This window comes from Canis lupus, chromosome 30 (assembly GCF_011100685.1).
Source record: "Canis lupus familiaris isolate Mischka breed German Shepherd chromosome 30, alternate assembly UU_Cfam_GSD_1.0, whole genome shotgun sequence".
NCBI lineage: Eukaryota > Metazoa > Chordata > Mammalia > Carnivora > Canidae > Canis > Canis lupus.
Genome location: NC_049251.1, coordinates 21,043,033 through 21,066,776, shown reverse-complemented (window position 1 = coordinate 21,066,776; position 23,744 = coordinate 21,043,033). Strand labels below are relative to the sequence as shown.

The 23,744-nt window shown below is 35.4% G+C and overlaps 2 protein-coding genes across 15 annotated transcripts in view; one reads left to right on the top strand and one right to left on the bottom strand.

The window, feature by feature from the left end:
• The window catches only part of CCPG1 (cell cycle progression 1), a 39,657-nt gene extending 37,559 nt beyond the window's left edge, over positions 1-2,098 (top strand). For 5 of the 7 annotated variants that reach the window (XM_038580466.1, XM_038580468.1, XM_038580470.1 and 2 more), the window contains one exon: positions 942-1,721. In XM_038580466.1, the coding sequence (XP_038436394.1) occupies positions 942-1,131 (190 nt within the window). In that variant the 3' untranslated portion in view covers positions 1,132-1,721. Of the gene's footprint in view, positions 1-941; positions 1,932-1,968 lie in introns of those variants that run through there. The other 2 variants (XR_005381686.1, XM_038580469.1) reach the window with 2 other exon arrangements.
• PIGB (phosphatidylinositol glycan anchor biosynthesis class B) overlaps positions 1,693-23,744 on the bottom strand; it is a 38,005-nt gene continuing 15,953 nt past the window's right edge. For 2 of the 8 annotated variants that reach the window (XM_038580472.1, XM_038580473.1), the window contains exons 6-12: positions 21,677-21,817; positions 13,658-13,709; positions 12,380-12,591; positions 11,714-11,778; positions 4,701-4,914; positions 2,605-2,785; positions 1,693-2,066 (exon numbers count right to left, since the gene is read on the bottom strand). In XM_038580472.1, coding sequence (XP_038436400.1) covers positions 1,953-2,066; positions 2,605-2,785; positions 4,701-4,914; positions 11,714-11,778; positions 12,380-12,591; positions 13,658-13,709; positions 21,677-21,817 — 979 coding nt within the window. In that variant the 3' untranslated portion in view covers positions 1,693-1,952. The other 6 variants (XR_005381687.1, XR_005381689.1, XM_038580476.1 and 3 more) reach the window with 6 other exon arrangements.

Below are 23,744 nucleotides of genomic sequence, written 5' to 3'. Positions count from 1 at the left end.
AACATAAGTAAAATTGGTGGTATTTCTTGTGAAAAGAAAAGTAGATAGTAACAATTCCAGATTTCTGGGTTGGGTCACTAGTTGTATAGTGGTATCACTAAGGTAAGGGATACCAGATGTTTTGGGTAAGGGGAATTGGAGATGAGAACTGTGCCTTGTACCTATTGTCAGCCAAGTAGAAAGAATTAGTTGGCCATTAGTTCTGTGACTCTGTCTTGCCCAGATTCTGTGTGTGTAGATAGTCTAGGCTGGGGTATTTATGAAACTCCTGGGGCACATTAACACCTACAGGGTTGTAGAGAAAGAAGGCTAAGAATACCGGAATGTGGTGGCATGAAAATCCAAAGATCATCTCAAGTGAAATGAATATATGTGTCAAGTGCTTTAAACATTAAACAAGAGCCTGGATTTCTTAGTTGGGGAATTGGGTGGCCGTGAATAGCATTCTGAACTGTTTCAGTGAGGTAGTGACAGAAGTAGCCTAATCATATGGAGTTTCAGGAGAGCAGTAAACATAGACCTTGCTTATGAACCTTAGCTGTGGCTATAAGAGAGGAAAAGGAAAAAGAGACTTCCTTTGTGAAAAGAGACTTCCTTTAGTTTGTGAGAGATGTATATATTCCAGCTGAGGAATGAAGCCAGTGGGGAGGGGTTGCTTCTGAATGAGAGGAGAAATAACGGAAACACATCTCATTATTTTATTGTCACATTTCTATTTATCTGTTGAGTATTTCTCCTTTTTGCCACTACAGTATGCTTGTCTATTTTTTCTGTAGGATAAAAGTAGAATACTGAATCTTTTTGGTATTGGTTGTGTTAGGATTATACTTCAGACTAACATCCTTTTTCAGAGTGTTCAGATAATTAATGGAGAAAAACATTAAAATTGTTTGTTTAAATTTAACTCTAACATAGATGAAAAATGTGTTTACTGCTTTCAGTCGACCAGATAAAAAGCAACGTATGGTAAATATTGAAAACTCCAGGCATCGAAAACAAGAGCAGAAGCACCCTCAGCCACAACCTTATAAAAGGGAAGGTAAATGGCATAAATATGGTCGCACTAATGGAAGACACATGGCAAATCTTGAAATAGAATTGGGGCAATTACCTTTTGACCCTAAATATTGATCATCATGATTAAGTTAAATTAGAAAACAGTAACAGAAACATGGATGCTTTCTACAATGTTTGGTGTTGAAACTAAAATGAAATTATCAAGATAATGTCTTTCTATTATTTCTAAGTATCAGTTTGATGACTTTATTACTCAGAAGCATCAAGCAAAAGCTTACTAACTTGCATTTTCCTGTAGTTTAGCTTTGCTGAATTTTTTTGGCTCTGGAAATGTTCAACTGTAGTTTTAAGGAAGCCGGGCATGCAACAGATTTTGTGCATGAAATGAGTCTTCCTTTCAGTGTATGAGCTTAAAGCAAGCTCAAATCATATGACAAAGTGTAATTAACACTGATATTTGTGTTAAGTTTGCAGTAGAGCTTGAAAAAAGTACATTGTGATGGAATTTCATCTTTAACATTTTATAATCTTACACTTGCTTCTTGTCTTTTTGTGGGTTCAAGAGCCCGTTGACTTGTGAAGAATTTGCTGCCTTCTTATGAGCTTGCTGACTTGTTCTCTTGTGAAATTTCTTGCACATCTGAATATTGTGGAAGAAACAATAAAACTACACCATGAGGAAAACTAAAGGTCTTTATTTAAAATCTGGCATTTGTATTAATATATTTTATACTTTGTGACATTTTTCATACATTTCCTCAGTAGTGATATTTGGTAAAGCAGTTCAGTAGTTTTTTTTCCTAGATCCATGAATCTTACTCAGTGTTTACAGGCATATTTATGCAGCATCTGAATATTTGTACCCAACAATGTCTATTTCTTCAGGAAAGATTTAAACACAATTCAGAATTTCATCTTCTGTTGAGTGTCCCTTTTTATTTCCGTTCGTAGACATATATGTGACTTCCAGTTCGACCTTCTGGCAAGTGAGTGTGGAAGAACACAGCAGTTCTCTCATAGTTGCTTGCAATTAGGAAAGCACTTATTTCCTATAAGTAAATAAATGTTTACATAAAGGCTACATTTTGTTGAGTCTGGTTTCAAAACTTTTAGAATGACCTGATTGGCGCCTCTACCACTTGTTTAATAAAACTATATTTTCTTTTTTAAATTGATTTTAGAGAGTGAAAGGTAGCACAAGTGGGTAGGGAGGTGCAGAGCAGGGGTGGGGAGAGAATCTCAAGCAGCTCCATGCTGAACATAGAGCCTGACTCCGGGGCTCAATCTCATGACTCTGAGATCGCAATCTTGAGATCCCAACCTAAGCCAAAACCAAGAATCAAACACTTTTAACTGACTGTGCTACCCAGGTACCCCAAAACAATATAATTTATTAATAAAAGAATTTACTCCTGGTAAGTAACATATATTTTGATAGTTACAGAACTGAGATGGATTTTGACCAGGGAAAAGAGCCAATTACAAAATAATGGGAGTTGAAAGGGACCATAAAAAAGCTATGCTATTTACCTGAGAGCTAAACTAGAGGCGAAATAGTGAGTTTTCCCTTTTTTCATATTTCCTTACCTCCTCTAAAATGCTGAAGATGATCAAGTGAGTAGGCAATGTTGAATCATTGTGAAACTCTTTATATAGCCAGTTTAAGGGATTTAGGTAGAATATATCTGCTTCATCAAGGTACTGACTCTTTCCAGTCAGGTCTGGGGGACACTGGAGAAATCTCATGGGAAGTGGGTAGTGGACATGGCTGTAAAGAGAAAGTTACCATTTAGTTAAGTTAAAAAGGTCAAAGTTTTCCAATTAGTCTCCAGATCTGTCATGTTCACATGATAAAATGTGAAGTCTGAATCTAAACCAGGTCCCATTAAGGTTAAGAAGCAAGCCTTTAATGTACTTTCCCCTGTGCAGCAGCAACATAACTTTCACATCCAAGATTAAAGCATGAAACTCCATTTCAAGGTGAGATAGCAGTGTGGGAGACTCCATATTCTAACATTAGTATGCTTTTCCAAGAATGGAAGGGGCCTTTGGGATGAGCTGAATGACTTGTTAATAAGAGAGTAAAATTCCCTATAGGCTTAATTGGCAAGGTAGAAAACTTCATGAACCAGAAGGGATTCCCGTTCTCTTCCCTTTCTGCTCTGAAAAGGGATGGATCACATCCTTAAATAAGTTGTTCCTGTGTGTGTGTGTGTGTGTTTCTTTTTTTTGTTGTTGTTGTTCCTCTAAGATTTAGTAAGAGGGAGCAACATATGTTCACTGATTAAAATCCAAATAAGTAATGGTTTTATTGTGGCATAGACTAGAATACATGCAAAAAAGACTGATTGATGAATTATGACAACTTAAGGCAGTCACTTGGGCCCTGCAAAAGCCATGTTTGTAACTGCCACAGGAAGAATAAATACATGATAGAGGTTTATGTTATTTATGAACTGCATTCAAAGTAAATTTACACAAGCCCTAATACTTTAACTTGTATGATTTAGAAGAGGAAGCTCTTGCTTCAGGGAAAAAAAAAAAAAAAACAAGCTGAGAAAAAGCTGCAAGTCTTTCTACTGCAAAGTAAGCATTAGAGAATTTTTTTTTCTCCATTGTGCAATTTGAAAAACCATAAGATGAGAACTTGGTGAAGTACTTACAGCCTAAACCTAAGACATCAACAACTACAACCATGTATGGAGACTATCTTGATGGCTCTAGAATTCCTATTCTCAGCAGTGTTACTGCTAATGTGAACATGGAGGGACAGTGAATGTACCACTCTCAGTTCTTTTTACATAGTAGATGAACCTCACAATTTGAAGGGATATTTGGGTATTACATATATCCTGTGGCTTTTGCCAGCAGTCCCAACTTTTCCAAATTGTGTATTAGTGATTGGCATGAATGACCAAGGTAGAGTATTGCAAAAGTGTTAAATTATCTTAAAATGACATTAGCTTTGATATTTAGTTGATTGAATGTGCACATGGAAAATCAACTTCAGATCGATTAAAGTCAGGTTAAGTAGGTATAGAACTTTTTAAAGGAAAATGGTTGGTTTACCCTCATACTGTTATTGGGCAATTTGGAAGCACTGGACCAAATGGATTTCTTTTTAAATGCCCTGCATAGTTAAGGTAGTTTTAGTGATGTATTTCTCAGAAATACTTAAATCAAGCATTAGAATAGTATCTAATTGAATTTCCTAATTTTTACAGGTGAAATAACTAATATAAAAAAAGAGATTAAAAAAAAAAAAAAACTTGTTTAAGACCAGGGCAGCAGTCCAGTATTTAAATCTGGATTAGAATCGAGTGTTTTGAGATAAATTCAAAATCATAAAAATTTAAGATGTATTACAAAGATCTGTAGGAAGTTCAATGATAATTTCTTTTATTAAGGGTACCTTCAAATAACCTATAAAATATTTTATGACATTTAAAGTGGATCATTTAAATGTAAGTCATTCACATTTTTAAATTAACACAGTATTTAAAAGTGATATATATGATTTTCATTGACATAGTTCAAATGGCTTTTAAAATTCAATGAATATATATGAGTGGAAGTTTCAGATTTCTTCGTCATTTGAACAGTTAATTAAATTCAGGAATCTGAAAGGAATTTTAAAGTAGTTTCATTTTCTTAATAGCACATAGTGGAACAACTTTTATTACCTATAATAAGGAGTAGAGTGGCAAGGCATCATGATAAATACTGAAGCTGAAGATTTATTGCGATTATTGTAACAGAGTTCTTGAATGTGAGTCATGACATCAAGAGTACCTCGTTGATGAACTAAACCAGTATAGAGGGCGAGAAGCATATTCGATAAAAATAGGAAACTGAGAGCTGGTTTCTTCCATGTTTTCAGGTGGTTTAGTGAGTACCCTGTATGAAGATAGACATGTTGAACTGTAATACTGGCCATTCTTGTTTTAGAATAGCTAAGCCAATGTTAACTGCAAATACATTTGTAATTTTTAATGGAAGTAGCACAGACTGAAATGGTGTCATGGAAAAACAAGAAATAAGCAGTAGGTCATCTTTATAATTTCTCCAACTATTCACTCTCATTGTCCTCAGGTCTTTAGCTCTTTCTAGAAAAAAGGAGGGATAGTGAAAACTATGGCTAGGGATTCCAGCAGACCCAGATTTGAATTCTCACTCTGGCACAAATTGCTTTACTTTGCTGAGCATTATTTCCCCCATCTGCAAATGGGGGTACAGTAACTTTTCCAACAGTATCTTGTCCAGTGCTTGTCCTGTTACACAGAAGTTCATTTACCTCTCTCTCCTCTTTAATCTCCCAAACACTAGCAATGGATTGTGTCTCCATAATTCTGGAGGATGTGTGGCAGTGTGTCCTCTTAAAAAATACACCACTAGGAGATTTTCAGTAGTTACTATGTGTATGGTGGCATGAATATCTTTTTCTGAAAAAGTATGTCTTATCTTTCACTACAGTGTTGGGCAACTCTGAGATGCTGAACAATTTTTCTTTTTTAATTTGTAAAAGTAATTCTTGCATGTAGCAGAAAACCGAGCAGAACAAATAGAGTAAATTAAAAGTCCCCTGTCCCTTCCTATAGTCCTATTCCCCAGCAATAGTCCCTCATATTAAGCACATAGGATCTGTTGAAAGTACCTATAAAAGAAAAGACCTTTGCAATGGAAAAGAATAGGCTTATTAATGAACTTGACATTTTGTTCATACTCCACATGTACTGTCTCCATGGAATTAGATAATTGTTCTTTTGGAATTTGGGTATCCAGGATCCAGTCTGTGGCTTGCCTGCAATTTTAGCACTAATTCCTGCTGGGGACAAGGCACTGTTTTCCATGATCATCACCTAATTGACTGCTATCAGCTGTCTTAGCTTGGCTCAAACACTGACAGTAATTGAACATGAATAAAATTAATTTCGAACAGTTGCCATTTAAAGACACTAACATAAACTTGGCCTCAGAAGGGCTGTTCAAAAACAGAAGTAAATGAAGACCTGTAATTTACTTGAATCACATCTGGTACTTCACATTAGCTGAAGGCACTCATTTTTGCAACTTAGCCATTTCTATAAATTAAAAAAGAAACAGTATTAACATTCAGTTTAAGAAAAACTGAAGGTACATTTTGTTGTACAGTTAAATGTATCTTAATTAGGTAAGGTGCCTTTACAGATTTTATCTGTTTTCATCGCTTTGAAGATTATAAATAATATATTGTACATAAATAACATCTAACAATTGAAAATAAAATAGGCATGCCTGGGTGGCTCAGTGATTGAGTGTCAGCCTTCCGCTCAGATCGTGATCCCAGGGTTCTGGGATCAAGTCCTGCATCGGGCTCCCCGCAGGGAGCCTGCTTCTCCCTCTGCCTATGTCTTTGCCTTTCTGTATGTCTCATGAATAAATAAAATCTTAAAAAAAAAAAAAAAAAGGAAAAATAATAAAATAACTTCATCTATTCCAAGATGAAGTTATTCTAAGATCTCTGATACCTGCCACTTATTTGATAGCCGAACCAAATTTGGTCAAGGAATCTTAGATGCTCAATTTTGTTCCTCTATGCAGTTTTAGGTTACCTATAATTCATTCTATTAGTTGGAATGTCATGTATCCCTCACTCTTACTACTACTTGAACTAGCTGATTAGGCAAAGCATATTCTAAAACGTAGTGTGACTAAAAAATGAGAAGATCAAGAAAACTAAACCTACATTAAAACATATCTAGATTTATGTTTGCAGTGGTAAAATGTGGAACCTACTGAAAGTTTGAGAACTAGAATTAACTTTATTAAATTGAAGTAGGATTCCAGAAGTTCTCTTATCTGTAATAGTTATAGGTACAGAACTAATAGGCCAGCAAGCTTAGGAGCTATGCTTTGTTGGGTAGAGAAGTTAAAGCTAAATATACTTAGTGGCCTCAGATTATAAAAAGCTACATTAAAGCCTACCCTTAGCAAGGCATTTTAGAAGACAACTTACCCTCAGGAATATTCAAATGAAGCATAACGTGGGCATTATGAAATGTTCACTCATCAATAGTTTGTTCACTCACTAAATACTCCTTGAAAGCTTTTCAGAAGCTGGCATTAGGGACACAATAGAATGGGTGATAATAAAACTGGAGTACATGGCGGTGAATGCTGTAAAAAAGGCATTGTGGGTAGAATGCTGGAAGAAAATGTGCTTGTATTTCCAGCAGTTTCAGTAAAGAGAAGAGTCTTAAATTAGGTAATGCTTATATTTTCTCTGTGGTGATATTAGGATGGATCCTGTCAGAGAGAACTGAATCTCCCTCTTTGGGGAAAAAATATATAGAAAATGCTGGGAAGAGAAGGGAAGAAGGAACAGTTGAATAGACTTGAATTTGAATACTCCCAGGGTTTTCAAACTATCTGACACTGAACATTACCAAGGGGATTTCAAAAACTGGCAGTTGTTAAATGGAGAGCTGGAAATACATTACAGCTGCAGCGCTTAGTCTGCACCACAAGAGAAGCTTAAGATTCATGGTTTTCTTACAGGGAAGCAGTATGGTTTCTTCAGTATTCACAAAAGGTAACACGATCCTAGTAGCTGCCATCCAGTAAGTCTGTGTAATTGTATGTACAAATCATATACACACACCCTTCTCACTGAAAAGATCCACCCTAAAATGAGCTAGCTTCAGAATGGGATGGATAGCACAATGTAACGTAAGCATTACCTAACCTGAAATGTGAAACTCCCTCTGCCAATTACTTGAAGATTCTGCAAATACAAGCTTTCTTCTGTAAACCACTTACAGAAATCCTTCAGCCTCTCATGTAATTTCCATGAGAATAAAAACTTACTGTCTGAACAGTAGTTCCCCCCTTCTCTGTGGGGGATCCATTCCAAGACCCCTCCATGGATGCCTAAAACTGCCGATAGTACAGAACCCTTACTCTTTTCCTATACTCCTGTGTTGAAGTTTAACTTACAAATTAGGCATGGTACAAGGTTAATAACATTAGTAAAATACAGTAATTGTAACAGTACACTGTAATGAAAGTTATATGGATGTGGTCACAAAATTTATTTTACTGTAGCCATCTTCCTTGTGATGATGTGAGATGGTAAAATGCCTATGTGATGAAATGAAGTATGGTGAATGATGCAGGCATCGTGACATAGCGTTAGGCTACTACTGACCTGAAGCTAGGTCAGAAAGGGGATCATCTTCTCGACCGCGGCTGACCGCAGGTTACTGAAAACTGGAAAGTGAGTAGTGAATAAGGGCCTGCTACCACAGTAACTCTAACTCAGGGCTAAATAACATCCCAGAATATTGAATTTGCTCCTGTTATTTATGCCAACAAAAAGATACATAAAAGAAGTTGTAAGAATTTATAAGACTGATAATTATCTCTGGGAAATGGAGTTAGATGATTAGAGGATGGCACTATAGGGTTTTTTTCTTTTTGTACCATGAGTTTATAATAAGCATATTGGACTCTTAATCACTATCATCAGACTAATATTAAAAGTTGTAAGTCCATTATGTCCCAGCTGACTACTCTTCAGGATAAAATCTAAAAACTTGAGTATGTAAGAAGGCCCTGTATGAGTTGGTTCATTCTTTACTCAGCCATATCTCCTAATCATCCTATGATTTATCTTGATATACAGTTATTTTTTAAGTTACGGATATTTAAGTGTTACAGATTGTACAGATTAAGCAATGATACCAGTTCCTTCTTACCAAGGTGTAAGGTTCATTGTAATGGAGAAGTTAAGGGCTGTACGTTGCTGATCTCATCAAACACGGGTAGGAAGGATGCACCCATGTTTTGGCAAGACTAAACAGAAAATCTGATCTAAACACCCAAGAAAAAGATCTCGACCAAGTTCTACTAACCAGAGATGTTTCCTTGGGAAAGCTGTTTGGTTAACTTAAATTCAGTGTTTGCATGAACGAAACAAAGAGTGGTTTAATTCTGTGATGGAAAATACAGGAGAATGGGCCTGGGAAAGAGACTTTATTTTTTAATTTTTATCTTTTTTTCAAGAGAGGCTTTATTAACAATAAGGAGAATATTAGGCACAGAGGTATCGGGAGAATTTTACATTGCTACTTTGCTAAGGAAATAAAACTATTTTCATAGAAGTCCTAAGTAGTGCCAAAACCAAAGATGGTGAAAGGCATTTGGTGAAAGGCATTATCAGCATTTTATGTCAAGAGATTAATTATCCAAATAACCACCTGAAAGAGTGAAAATGTCCCTGAGGAGGGGAATGGGGAAGGAGGGCAGAGAACCATTGTTTTTTAAAACAAGTTAACGGAATGGCTTTTGAAACATGTATGTGCAGTTTTGATAAGACAATTAGCTTATGGAGAAAGTGTTCTAATCAGAGACAAGCAAGTCTGTATTGGCTTCTTTGGTAAAACAGATGAAGCAGATACCCAACCTAGAATTAGTAGCAGGTGTTGGAAACCTCAAATGACAAGAGATTCAACTAAAAATTTCAATGTTATTAGACCAATGGCACCTTCCTTTACACATAGGGAAATGGAGGCACAAGATTATATAGTTCACTAAGGATCAGAGCCAGTTACAGAAGGTGTGTTTTCCAGAGTTAGTCCTATTCTGGATAGAGCTGAGGGAAATTCAGATTAGGCAAGAGAAGTTACTGTAGTTTGAAAACATGGCTGCAGTTATCCCTCTTTGTGTGTCTAATCCCTACCTGAGCCGGAAGTTTCTCTCTTGAATCTGGCCTGGCTTTGTGACTTGCTTTGTCCAAGAAACTGGTGGAAGTGACAGTGAGCCAAACCACAGACAATAATAAAGTTTTAAGCTATGGGGTCTTAAGGTGGTTGTCGCACAGCAATTGCTGATTTAGAGTTGTCATGTTTATATAAAAATCAGGTTATAATTGGTCACAAAATAATAAAAAGATTGGAGGTACAGTAAAACTCAAGATTTTATGTAGTTAGAAAAGACCAACGAGCCATTTAAAACTACTCCAAGAGGACACCTGACGCTGTTCCTGATCATCCAAAGACTGATGTCCAGGTGAGCTCACTGCTGACTCTTAGTGGGAGAACAAGTCTCCTAGGAATTAGAATCTTCAGGTTCAATTCAAGGACCTTAGGTATATGTGTCCAGAGGAGGCATCACATCCTCTGAGATGAGGGGTTTTGCTAGCTCTCAGTCCTTTAAAGATCCTTCTGAGTGGACAAAGGACGGAACAAAGGCTGATTCTTGTTCATTAGGGATCATCTTCAACCTCATCAACATTTTATCTCAATCTTTGGGATTGGAAACAGGTTACCAGGAACCTGCCACTTAAGATTCATTCTTTTGGACTGAGAATGAGGATTCAGAAAACCTAGTCTTTCTCTAAAACTCTATAAAGACATGGCACAGAAGTAGATTGCTAGAAAACCTCATATTATAAAAATGGAATGAAACCAAGTTCCTAAACTATCAAAACAACACACAAATATTTGTCCTCCAGTATGGCAACACATCTGGGCAGAAACCAAACTTGATTTAATTATAACTCTAATTCCAATTCAGGTGGTTGTAAAGAAAAATTTTAAGTCTGAACAGTGATTCATGTACAGATTTGCAGGTTTGCTTTGGTGACTGGGCCCACTATTCTTATGACTTGCCAAATTGCTGTTAGATGCCTATATTTTGTGCCTACATCTGTATATGAAGTGAGACTATAAAGTAGTGGCAAAAATGAACTTTTAGTTTCAGTACTTCGGATGTATCAAATATTTAGATGTATATGGGTGTGTGTATATACATACATCAATTATATATGTGTTCTTATATAATGTTTGTATATCAATTGGAGAGAGTACATACATCTGAGATTTGTAGACGATGTATACTTGGTCAAAGGTGGCTGCTTAACTCTGGGTTTTTTTGTGTTTGTTTTTAAGTATAAAAAGTTTGATACCATTAACTCTAGTTTTTCCCAGCTTCCAGTCTCAGCTGTATACTTATTTCTTCCCTCCTCAGTCCCGTGATTTTTTTTAAGTGATTAATATTTGAGGGAAGCCAACAGTCATTATTATGACTGTTATTAGCCCGAAGTTAATAAAGTTTCAATTCATAGTTTTCCCAAACCAACCAATGTAAAAATTCACATTTTCCAGAGCTGAGTAATATAAGACTTTGTAGAAGTCACATGTAAAAAAATTACTGCAAAAGACCTAGAGGAAAAATGGAGAAAAGGCCAAAAATAAAATCAGGCATGGGGATCACTTTAAAAACTGCATATGCATTAGAATGAGTCTTAAAGGGGGCAGATGGGTATGAAGAAGCATTAAAAAGTCTCAACAGCTATAAATATATTTGTGGACTGAAGAATTTCATAGTTTAATCATAAACTTAAAATGCTATTCTAAAATAGACAAATTTCCTTACTTTAAAATGAAAGATTCCTACTAGCCAGAAACATCACCACCCAAAGGTCCTTTGGATATTAAATCCTTATGTTTTTATATCACATTATAGGACACAGAAAAAAGTATATTTGGGCTGCAAAAGGAATACTGCAGTAATATAGCTTATAATTAAGAAGCATTTCTCATTTAGTAATTGAAAAGTATTTTAGTGTCTAAGGAAAATTTATCGTCCTATTTCTATATTGTCTATTTCTCTATTGTCTATTTCTCAACTTTTTCTGTTAAACAAAAATACTTACCACAAAACACCATACAAAATGGTAAAACTGGATAGATAAACCTGAATTCTTTGTGGCTCAACATGCTATAATAAAAAAAGATATTAAGAGAAAATATTATTTTTCCATATTACATGATAGTTGGAGAAATAAATATATTGAAAATATAATCTAGTTTTCTAAATACTGAGACTGAATTTCATGATTCAGGATGTAGTCTCATTATTTTTTAGTTATAAGGTGGTGATATGTTAAAAGTAATCCTAATCCTAACATTTGATGTCAATGTGAAGTTGTAAAGTACAATTACATTCTAAAGAAGATTTCTATTACCAATCCAATTAAGTCATATTACTCAAAATTTGGAATAATGATATATATACATTTTCATTAAAAAATATAATTTCTCTGGTCCTTCAATACTCAAAATTGTGGTAGTTTCAGTTTTTAAAACCAAATACAGTTTTTTCAACTTCTTAAAAATTGTATTCCTTGTGAACTGTACATATCAGAAGTATTCATTCTGAGCATCAACCTAATTATTACCTTTTCTGTCTGCTAAATAATCCCCACTAACAAATCATAGGAGTTTATACATTTGCAGAAGATAAACAGTTTATTTTTTTGAAGAATTTAAATTCTTGGTAACATTAAAAAATTTAATGATTTGGACAAATAAAATCTTACCTATAAATTAGCAGTGTCCACAGCACAGTTACCAAAAGTATTCGGTACCTCTTTGGGGCCAGAAAGCAGCCATGAATAAAGAAGGGTAAGTGAGTACCCAAGACAGCTGGAAATCCTTGACTGAAGTACCAATGCCATGGATGAGAACCGTAAAATGTTCCCAAATTCTGCAGCACGTTAAATTTCAAAAAGTTATACTGAACCAAGGTCCACTGGCATAGTTGATAGAAAGAGAAATAGAAATGTATTAGTGCCAAGTATGAATCTTTGGGATTAGGGAATTTGGCAGAATCCTGAATGAACTCTAAAAACCAAATAATGCTTTAAATAATTTTGATTAATGACCACATGAAATCATTCATTTTAATGTTCTAAGTTTTAATGTGTTCTGCTAATATATAAAAAATCTAGGTTTCTGCAATTCAAGAAAGCATGAATAAACATGTATTTTAACAATGTAAATTACACATACAATAAGAGATAAGATCCTCAAAGATAGTTTTTTACATGAGTATGCGTGTTACCCATGTTAAAAACTTTAGTACCTTATGATATCACACATTAAGATAAAGTTTTGAAAACATCACCTTTGAATTGTAGCACAAGGTAACAGCAATAACAGCAGTTAACAGGAAATGCTCATGTCTGCCAGTCACTAGTGTAAGCATTTACATGCATTATCTCACCTAATCTTCAACTTTATAAAACAGGTACCAGTTATTTCTAGTTAAGGAAACTGGCAAGAAAGGTACATAACTTATCCAAGGTCACATAGCTAATAATGAGGGCACTAGGTTTCAAATTGTGGTAATCTGATTCCAAAGCCCCTAAGTGACTTAAAATCAGGGAACTTAAAAACAACTATACACCGTTACCAACAGTCGTGACATTAAAATGTGAAATAAAATGCAAATAAAATGCTTGAAGAAGAGTATTCTGATTGTTTGAAGTTCTGGATGATTAACTTGAGGCCAATTAAAATTATTTAAAAATTTAATCTTTATCGTTACAAACCTGACTAAATTATGCAAACTTGACAACAATGCCATAAAATAGAATCCTTTTAACTGCAACTAGGAATACGCAATTCTATTTTATGGAAAACAGCAAATTGAATGAAAGGCAAATGCCAATAGTTTTTTTTTTAACACATCCCATAAAATTTTTAAAAAGTTATTTGCCCGTGTTCCCAAATACTCATTAATAAGTCAGATTGAGTTTTTAGTGTAATAATGGTTAGATTAAGAATAGTTGTTAGCTTAATATATTTTTACTTACTTGACCAAAAAAAATACGATCAATTATCAGAGACAAAGTTAAAGTGACAAACCTGAAAAACAAAATAGAAGAGTGATTTACATTCTGAACTTACTTACTGAAAATTCAATATTGGCATAAAGCTTTGAAAATGCTTGGCATCAAGAGTCACTGTAAAAATCCTTTACAATTTTTCCAACTGAATATGGATTTACACATTGAAAGATCTTTCACTGATAGAAGCTGTATTTAAGGAAAGTTTCTAAAAGTAATAAATACTGTATTATCGTTGCACAAAAAAAAAAAAAAAACATTGGCAACTTAAAACTATGCACATTTAATACCTCATTGTTCATCAAGGGTCAAGAATCCAAGTGGAGGGATCCCTGGGTGGCGCAGGGGTTTGGCGCCTGCCTTTGGCCCAGGGCGCGATCCTGGGGACCTGGGATCGAGTCCCACGTCAGGCTCCCGGTGCATGGAGCCTGCTTCTCCCTCTGCCTGTGTCTCTGCCTCTCTCTCTCTCTCTGTGTGACTATCATAAATGAATTAAAAAAAAAAAAAAAAAAAAAAAAAGAATCCAAGTGGAACTGAGCTTGGTGTCTCTGGGTCAAAGCTTCTTCTGAATTGTTAAAATGTTGGCTGGTGCTAGAGTTTCATCTAAAGGCTTAACTGGTTCTGGTGGGGAAATCTCCTTCCAAGCTCACTCAACATGGCTGTTGGGAGGGCTCAGTCTTCCAAACGCGACCTTTTCTTTTTTTTAAGACTACCTCCTGACAAGGAGACTGGCATCCCCCAGGGTGAGCCAGCAAAGAGAGAGTAAGATGGGCATCTGACATAGATGCCACAGCCCTTTAATAACCCAATCATGGAAGTGACATCCCTTCTGCCACATTTCTGTTTGTTAGAATTCAGTCAAAATGTCCAGCACCAGCTCAGGGGAGGGGAGGCAGAGGATACAAGAAAAAGGTGTGAATATTAAGATGATGGGATTAGTGGGAGCCATCTCAGAGGCTGCCTACCATAAACATGTGCACAGAAAAGAACACTATAAGCCTTCCTGAATCATCACTATATGGACACAACTGTGTAACTGTCATATAGACCAGGATAGAGAGCATTAGCAGCACTTCAAAAGGCTCTTCTGTCTTTCCAGTCAATCTCCACTCCCTTCCCAAAGGTGACCACAATCCTGACTTAGGATACTGTGGATGTTTTACCTTTTACTGAGTTTTACAAAAATGAAATCACACTGTAGACTCCTTTCCAGTTCCTTTCAATCATGTTTTTGAGATTTCACTACACTTTTTATACATTGCAGTAGTTCATTCATTTATACTACTATATAGTATTCCACTGAATTAATATACCACAATGTATTTATTCTGTTGATGGACACTGCTTAACTTTTTTAGCTCTTATGAACAGTGCAATGAACATTCTTCTATGCACCTTTTGTTTTATATATATATATACATACACACACACACACACACACACACACACACATTTCTGCCTAGTATATACCAGGGTTGAATTACTGGGCCCCACAGTGTAAGTACAATCAGTTTTAGTTTTAGCAAATTCTTACTGTTTTCCAATGTGGTTGTATCAATTTATATTCCTACAGGAATATATAAGGCCTCTATATCCTTTTAGGACATTTGGGTAGATGTATACTAGCATGTCATGGTGGGTTTAATTTACATTTCCTTGGTGGCTAATGAGGTGAGTACCTTTATACCTCTTAGCCATTTAAATATCTTTTGAAGTACCTGTTCAGGTCTTTTAATCAATTTTCTATTATCTTTTTCTTACAGATTTGTATGAGTTCTGTATATAATTGATAGAAGTTTTTTCTTGGTGTTGTGCTTTATACTGCAAACGTCTTCTGGTGTGAATCTTATAGACAAAAAGTCTTGAATTTTAATGTATTCAAGTGTATCTATCTTTTCCTTTATAGTTAATACTATATTCTATTTAGGAAAATTTTGCCAGCCTCAAGGTCATGAAGACATTCTATCATATCTTAGAGAAGTGCAACTCTTTTACCTTTACAGTAAGGTCTATAATTCCCTGGATTATTATTTATTTTTTTGCTGATGGTGGCAAGTAGGGGTCAATATTAATTTTTTTCCCATATGGATATTTAGCTAATTATATATTTATTAAAAAGACTATCCTCTCTCTACTGTATTACCTTATTGCTGTTATCATAAATGAGTGACTTTTTGTCTGGGCCTATTGCTGGACTGTTGTGTCCCACCATTCTATTTGTTTTACCTTGCACTGATTCTAAGTAGTCATAATTACTGTAACTTTGTAAGAAATCTTAATATCTTGTAGTGTAAGTCATCCAATATTTCTATGATTCTTTTAGTTAATATTGGTATTTTGCATTCAGCCTAAAAATTTTATTTATTTATTTTTTTATAGCCTAAAATTTTTAAATCAGCTTTATCAGTTCTGGTGGGGAAATCTCCTTCCAAGCTCACTCAACATGGCTGTTGGGAGGCTCAGTCTTCCAAACGTGATCTTTTCTGGGCTTTAATTGGAATTGCACTGAATATACATATCACAGTTTGGGGAGAGATGATAGCTTTAAAATATTGAGTCTTCCATCCATGAACATGGTATACTCTTCCACTTACTAGGTCTTAATGTTTTGGAGCTTTCTGTGTAGAGTTCTTGTGTATCTTTCATTATTTTATTCATAGACATCTGATTTTTTTGACACTACTGTAAATGATACTTGTTTTCCTTTTAATTTTTTATTTTGACATAATTTCTGGGAAAAGTTGCAAGAATACTATAAAGAATTCCCATATATCCTTCATCTAGATTCCCCGAATGTTAACATTTTACCATATTTGCTTTATCCTTTTCTCTTTTTCTTTATGCATTTTTTTTTCTGAACTGCTTAATAAGTTGCAGACATCATTCACCTTTATCCCTATACTTCAGTGGGTATTTCCTAAAAACAAGAAAATTCTCTTACATAAATCACAATTAGAACCAGGAAATATTAAATTTTCATGGCTATCTAATTTATACCTTGTTCAGATTCTGCCAATTGCCCCAATAATGTCCTTTATACAAAGAAAAAGAAAACCGTGATTATTTGTGTTCACTTGCATCTCCGTAGTCTCCTTTTAATCTAGAATATTTCCTTAATATTTCCTTGTCATTCATGACTGGCATCTTTGAAGAATACCGGTCAGGTATTTTCTAGAATGTACCTCAGTTTGAGTTTGGCTGATGCTTTCCCATGAACAGATTCAGATTATGTGTTATGGCAGTAATACCAAAGAAGTGAAAGGGTGTTTTCTTTGCTTCTGATCAGAAATCTCATTTTAGTGATCTGTCCAAATACTGGAAATGTTAACTTTGATCATTTTTTCTTTTTAAAATTATCTACTTTTAAAAGATTTTTATTTTTAAGTAATCTCTTTACTCACTGTGGAGCTTGAAGCCACAACCCTGAAATCAAGAGTTACATGCTCTGCTGACTGAGCCAGCCAGGCACCTCTTAACTTTGATCCCTTGGTTAAAGGAGGTGTCTGTCAAGTTTCTCCATGGTAAAATTATTATTTTATCCTTTGTAATTAATAAATATTTTATGGGGAGACACATTGAGACTGTATAAATATTCTGTTATTTATTTCTTAAACTTTTACCCACTAGAAACAAACAAGGGGTAGTGGAAGGGGGGGTGGGCAGGGGGATGGGGTGACTAGGTGACAGGCACTGAGGGGGGCACTTGATGGGATGAGCACAGGTGTTATACTATATGTTGGCAAACTGAACTCCAATAAAAACAATACAAAAAAAAAAAAAAGAAAGAAAACCTTTTACCCACTAGTTTTAGCATCCAGATAAAAATCAATATTTGTATGTTGACTTTGTATCCAGTGAACATGGTGATCTTGCTTACTAATCATACTAGTTTACCTCTAGATTCTTTTGGATTTTCTACATACAATCATGCCACGTCATTTTATTTCTTCCTTTCCAACCATTTGTTGTTCTTGCCTTACTGCACCAGCTAGGACATCTACTAAATAGCAGTGGAAGTAATGGGCATACATGTATCATTCCAGACCTCAGGGAAAAGGGTTTCAGTGCTTTAACACTTAGTATGGATTTGCTATAACATTTTATAGAAATATCATATTAGTGAAGTCCCCTTATGTTACACATTTTCTAATGGTTGTTGTTCCTCTTGCATCATGAGTAGGCTTTTCATTTTATCATATGGCTTTTCTGTGTCTATTAAGATTGTTGTGGGCAGCCTGGGTGGCGCAGTGGTTTAGCACCACCTTCAGCCCAGGGCATGATCCTGGGGACCTGAGTCCCACATCGGGCTCCCTGTGAGGAGCCTGCTTCTCCCTATGCCTGTGTCTCTGCCGCTGTGTGTGTGTGTGTCTCTCGTGAATAAATAAATAAAATCTTTAAAAATAATAAAGATTGTCTTATGAATTTTCTCCTTTATTCTGTTATGCCATGAATCCTACTGACTGATTTAAAAATACTAAACCTACTTCACATTCCTGAACTAACATTAATCTTGGTTATGATGTATTATCCTCTTTTTTTTTTTTTTAAAGAGAGAGCGTGTGCACAAGTGGAAAAGGGAGGGGCAGAGGGAGAGGAAGAAAGAGAATCCTAAGCAGGCTCCACACCCAGCATGGGGCTGGATCTCACAACCCTGAGATCATGGGCCAAGCCAAAACCAAGAGTTGGATGCTTAAATGACTAAACCCCCGGGCACCCCACTCTCCTTTTTAATATATTGCTAAATTCAATTTAGTAAGATTTGTTTAAGAATTTTGCATTCATGGGATCCCTGGGTGGCGCAGCGGTTTGGCGCCTACCTTTGGCCCAGGGCGCGATCCTGGAGACCCAGGATCGAATCCCACGTCGGGCTCCCGGTGCATGGAGCCTGCTTCTCCCTCTGCCTGTGTCTCTGCCTCATTCTCTCTCTCTGTGACTATCACAAATAAATAAAAAAATTTAAAAAAATAAAAATAAAAAAAAAAAAGAATTTTGCATTCATAGTCATGAGAGATACTGATTTATAATTGACTTTTCTTGTAAAGTCTTTGTCAGATTTTGGAAGGGTATCTTCATTAAAGGAGCTGGGAAATGTTATTCTTTTCTATTCTGTGGAATTTATTTTATGTGGATTGACATTTCTTCTTCCTTAAATATATGGTAGCATTTACCAGTGAAGCCATCTGAGCCTGATTTTTCTTTGTTTAAAGTCCTTAATTACAAATTCACTTTAATATATATAGTACTATTCATATTTACTATTTCCTCTTGTGTCAGTTTTGATAAGTTGTATTTGTCTAGGAATTTGCCCATTTCATCTGAGTTGTCAAATTTATTAGCAAAAAGTTGTCCATAATATCCTCTTATCTTCTTAATGCCTGTAAGATCTATGATGATATCCCATACCTTTGTTTTGTCTTGCTAATTGTTGGTGAGAATGTGGCAGCTGAAAGGCAACTGAATTATATTTGATTTTACAGAATGAATGACAAAATGATGTCGTAAATTTCCAAGGTCATGTAAAAGGCAAAAAGAAGTAGATCCATACATATTAGAAATTTTCTTAAGACTAATGCAAGACTTTTCTCTATATTTAGAGATTCTTGATATACAACTGTTTTTTTCTTTCTTTCTTTCTAATAGAAAATCAGGTCCGAGGTGCTAGAGATTTGGTGTTCTAGTCCCTGTTCTGACCCTGACCAGCCCAAAGACCTTGCAAGTCTCATTTCCTTCTCTGAACCTCCACTGTCTCATCTGTAAAGTGAGGTGTAGATGAATTTTGTGTTCTTTTGAAGTAAAATCTACTCCCAGTATGGGGCTTGAACTCATGACCCTGGGATCAAGTTGCATGCTCTATCAACTGAGCCAGCCAGATCCCCTGCAACTGGTTAGTTTTAATGGGTGCTTAATACATAAAAGGCTGTTGGTTGGGGCCAACTCAATGCACCAACACTTGACACTGTAAGACTAATTAGATCTGTGAATCATATTTGTTGCACTGTACAATTTCAATTTTCACATACATCATCTCATTTGTTCTTTCATATTTTTCCCTTCAAAATAAACAAGATAAGCATTTTGATTTATATGAATAGGCTCCTTCAGGCCTTTACAGCTTTAAGCATGCTGTTTCCCTAGGCCTGGCAAACTCATGTTTATTCTTCATATTATTTAAAACATCATCTACTTTATAAACCCTCTATTAATGTTTCCCCTGCAAGCAGAATTAGGCTTTTTTATTATCTGTTCTCCTACAACATTTTTTTTTTATTATTATTTATGATAGTCACAGAGAGAGAGAGAGAGGCAGAGACATAGACAGAGGGAGAAGCAGGCTCCAAGCACCGGGAGCCTGATGTGGGATTCGATCCCGGGTCTCCAGGATCGTGCCCTGGGCCAAAGGCAGGCGCCAAACCGTTGCGCCACCCAGGGATCCCAACATTTTGTTATATAACACTTGGAACACTGTATATTGCTGGTCAAAAATTTGATGTATCTCTTTTCCCTCACCCCATTTTGACCTTGGGAGAGACACTGCAACTTACTTCTGACTCCTCAAATGCTTGATATAAAGCACGCTAAATTCTTGTTGAATGAATATATTATCAGAATACATTGTATTGCTGATGAGAAAAAAAGCTTTTTTATCTCTCCGTGTAAAAGCTTACATGATCTGAGCTCCTGCTATCTCTCTGACCTCATTATCGTATTCTCCCAAGTTCACTCTCCTTTAGCCACACCAGTCTCCTTGTTGTTCCTCAAATATGTCAAATACATCTTACATCAAGGTCTTTGCACGTGCTGATCTCTTTGCCTGGAATATTCTTTGTCTCAATTCCTTTGGGTTTTGGCTCCAATGTCACCTTATCATGGCAGTCTTCCCCAATTACCCTATAAAAAATAACAATACTTCCTTCCTACACCAGCATTCTATCCTTATCTTTCATTATTTTTCCCTATAGCATTATCACTTGACAAATATATATTTCTCCTATGTTTTTAGTTTTTTGTCTTCTCCCACTAGAATATAAACTCCATGGAGGCAGGGACTTTGTTAAGTGCTATATCTCCAGCATCTGGAATAGTACCTGGTATGTACTAGGATTAAACAAGTATTTGCTGAATGAATGCAATACATTAAAAACAATATTAATAAATCTGAGAAATGACAACAGTGGCAACTTGGCTTCTAGATGATTTAGTCCTTTTTAACTCCTACCCAAAAATACTCATACAGAATGAATACTAGTATATTAAAAAGGTTACTGTTCTAGGAGTCAGAATGCATTCAGCCCTTCAGAAAATAACTTTTGGATACTCTACTAGATACTTGGGATAAGTATGACCCTAGGAGCTCAAAATTAGAAGACATAGGTTTTTGTTTTGCTTTTTGTTTTTTTGCATAGGGGCCATGTTAATCTTATTGTATTATTCCAATTTTAGTATATATGCTACTGAATTGAGCACAGAAGACGTGGGTTTCAATCCCCATTCCATCATAGCAATCAACCCACTGACTTGGGCTAATGCATTTTTAATTTCACCAAGTTCCCCCTACCCCCACCCAAACCATTTCCTCTACTACAAACTAAAACACATTGTCTAGATCCAAGACCTGTGAAAGTCATGAGGTAATATGTAAATACACATTATAAATTACAAAGCCTTATACAAATATAAAAGAATCAAGTATCTCTAAAACGAAAAAAAAAAAGTATCTCTAAAACGTACTTAAGGAATATTTAGGAAATGAAGTGTAGAAAAGTTCTAAGTGAGAAAAATCAAAAGATCCCCATTTAAGCGAATTAAAATAATTCTATTTAATCGCAATTGTAAATATAAAAATATAAAATATAAATTTGGAAAGTTTCCTTAGTCTGATAATTCTCATTGACGTTAGAAGATACAATTGACAAGATGTAAAATCTTGTTCATAATCTGTAATTTATAGGTTATTGAAATTAATAGATGGATTGTAGCTATACTTACCCTATAGGTAAAAACTGGTGCAGAATAAGATTAAGCTTTTTTCGTTCTTGCCAGAAATGTCTGAAGACCAAAGGTATCCATGGAATGACTGCTGTGGGACGAATTATGAAGGCAAGTGCCACCAGGGAGGAGTACTTGACACTATAAACAAGGAAAATATGTCGTCAAGACAACTAGGAAATGAGTTTATAAACTTTCTATTATTTATGCTGTGATATAACTTTTTTTAAAAAAATAAGAGCATTTCCCTTTTGGTATAAATAGCTATGTGTACTAGGGTATGTTACTTATACTTTTTGGCTCTTAATTTTTCTCATCCATAAAAAGAGGTAATAACAAAGATCTTTTTCTATTCTAATATCCTAACTCTAGTATTTTAAATTTAGAAGTTATTCTATGTCTTAATGTTGGCCTTGTTTTTCCAGAAGGCATACTAACTTTTAGCCATACAACTGCCATTTGCTTTCCTGATGGAAAAAGATATCAAGTCTCTCCTAAGAAGATAAAAGAAAGTCACACAAAGCCATTTTCTAAGAAAAAATTAATGAATGCATTTAAGGAAATATTAGGATTATTTAAACAATACTGGGCTTCTGAATATATACAATTTTGTTTTGAAAGTAAGGTGCTAATTTTATCCAAATGAAATACCTATATGTATAATTGATAAAAAGCCTACCATACAAACCTCTAAGATCATGGATAGAAATGTGGATTTTTACTATTAGGACTTCTCTCAATAAATGGCTAAAGAACACTATAATAATTTACTTCTGAGGACTATGGACAGTAGATTATCACATGGGAATAGTGTTAGCTCTGCTAAAAATTGAAAGTACAAAAAATAAAACTTTGTGGTACCATTACATATCTACTAACTAATAAGGAGTTATAGAGAAATTTCTAATGTTGGTGAGGATGTTAAGAGCAGGGATTTCAAATTCAGATGCTTACAGAGACCACATAAGTAATAAAAATAAGTGATGTAGACCATAGAGGGAGGTTCAAATACTGTCGTGAAGGAATCCTGGTGCAAAATGTTGCGAAGCCTCTCATTTTTTCAAGAGACCCAGAAACCCAGATTTTATGTAAGATCTCCCAATTTTAAAACTTTGCCAAGTAATTTCCTCAAAAAAACAAAACAGGGACCCTCTTGTCCTAACTGAATCCAGGCAGCCAATCTAAGTCTGGCCAGTGTAAAACTATGTCCAAATAGTGATAATGACATTTAAAAGACCTAAGTCAGGGCAGCCCAGGTGGCTCAGTGGTTTAGCGCTCCCTTCAGCCCAGAGCGTGATCCTGGAGACCCGGGATCAAGTCCCGTGTCGGGCTTCCTCCATGGAGCCTGTTTCTCTCTCTGCCTATGTTTCTGCCTCTCTGTGTCTCTAAAGAATAAATAAGTAAATTCTTAAAAAAAAAACCTAGGTCAGATTTTCTGATTTTGAATGTGAGAAAGTTGGACAATTGGTAGTGAGGACAGAAATGAAGACTAGCTAAGCCTTAAAATTTGAAAACTAAAACAGATTAACAGACTGGGCTATTGACTTTTCCTCAAAACTACCTTGGATTCTACATAATTCATCCATTTCATTTATGTAGCTGAGATATTCGGTAATTTTCTTCCAAGAAAAAGGTGCCTTTTTCTTATTTTTACTTTTAGCCTTATAAAAAAAGCTCTCATCATATTAGTAAATTTAAGTGAATGCCTTTTCTTGCAGTCAGGAGTCTACTACAGAAATAATCTTATTTGATTCGATTTTCCCAATAACTCTTCTATATAGGAAGAATGGATAGTAGCTTCTTAACTAGACCAAATTATGGCTTTCTCCCTTTCAGTATATCCTAAATAAATACTGGCACTGCAAGAGAATTCTTTCTAAATATTTTATTATGTCATACTTTCAAAAGCTTTCAAGAGGTCCTTACTACCTACAGAAAAAAGTCCAAATACTGGAGAAGGGCAAAGTCCCATTCCAGCCTCATCTCTTATTCTTCCCTTCTCCCATGCTTCCTACCATGTGTATGGTAGGATGGACAACCTGGCCACAATAAAATGAAGCCCTTTTAT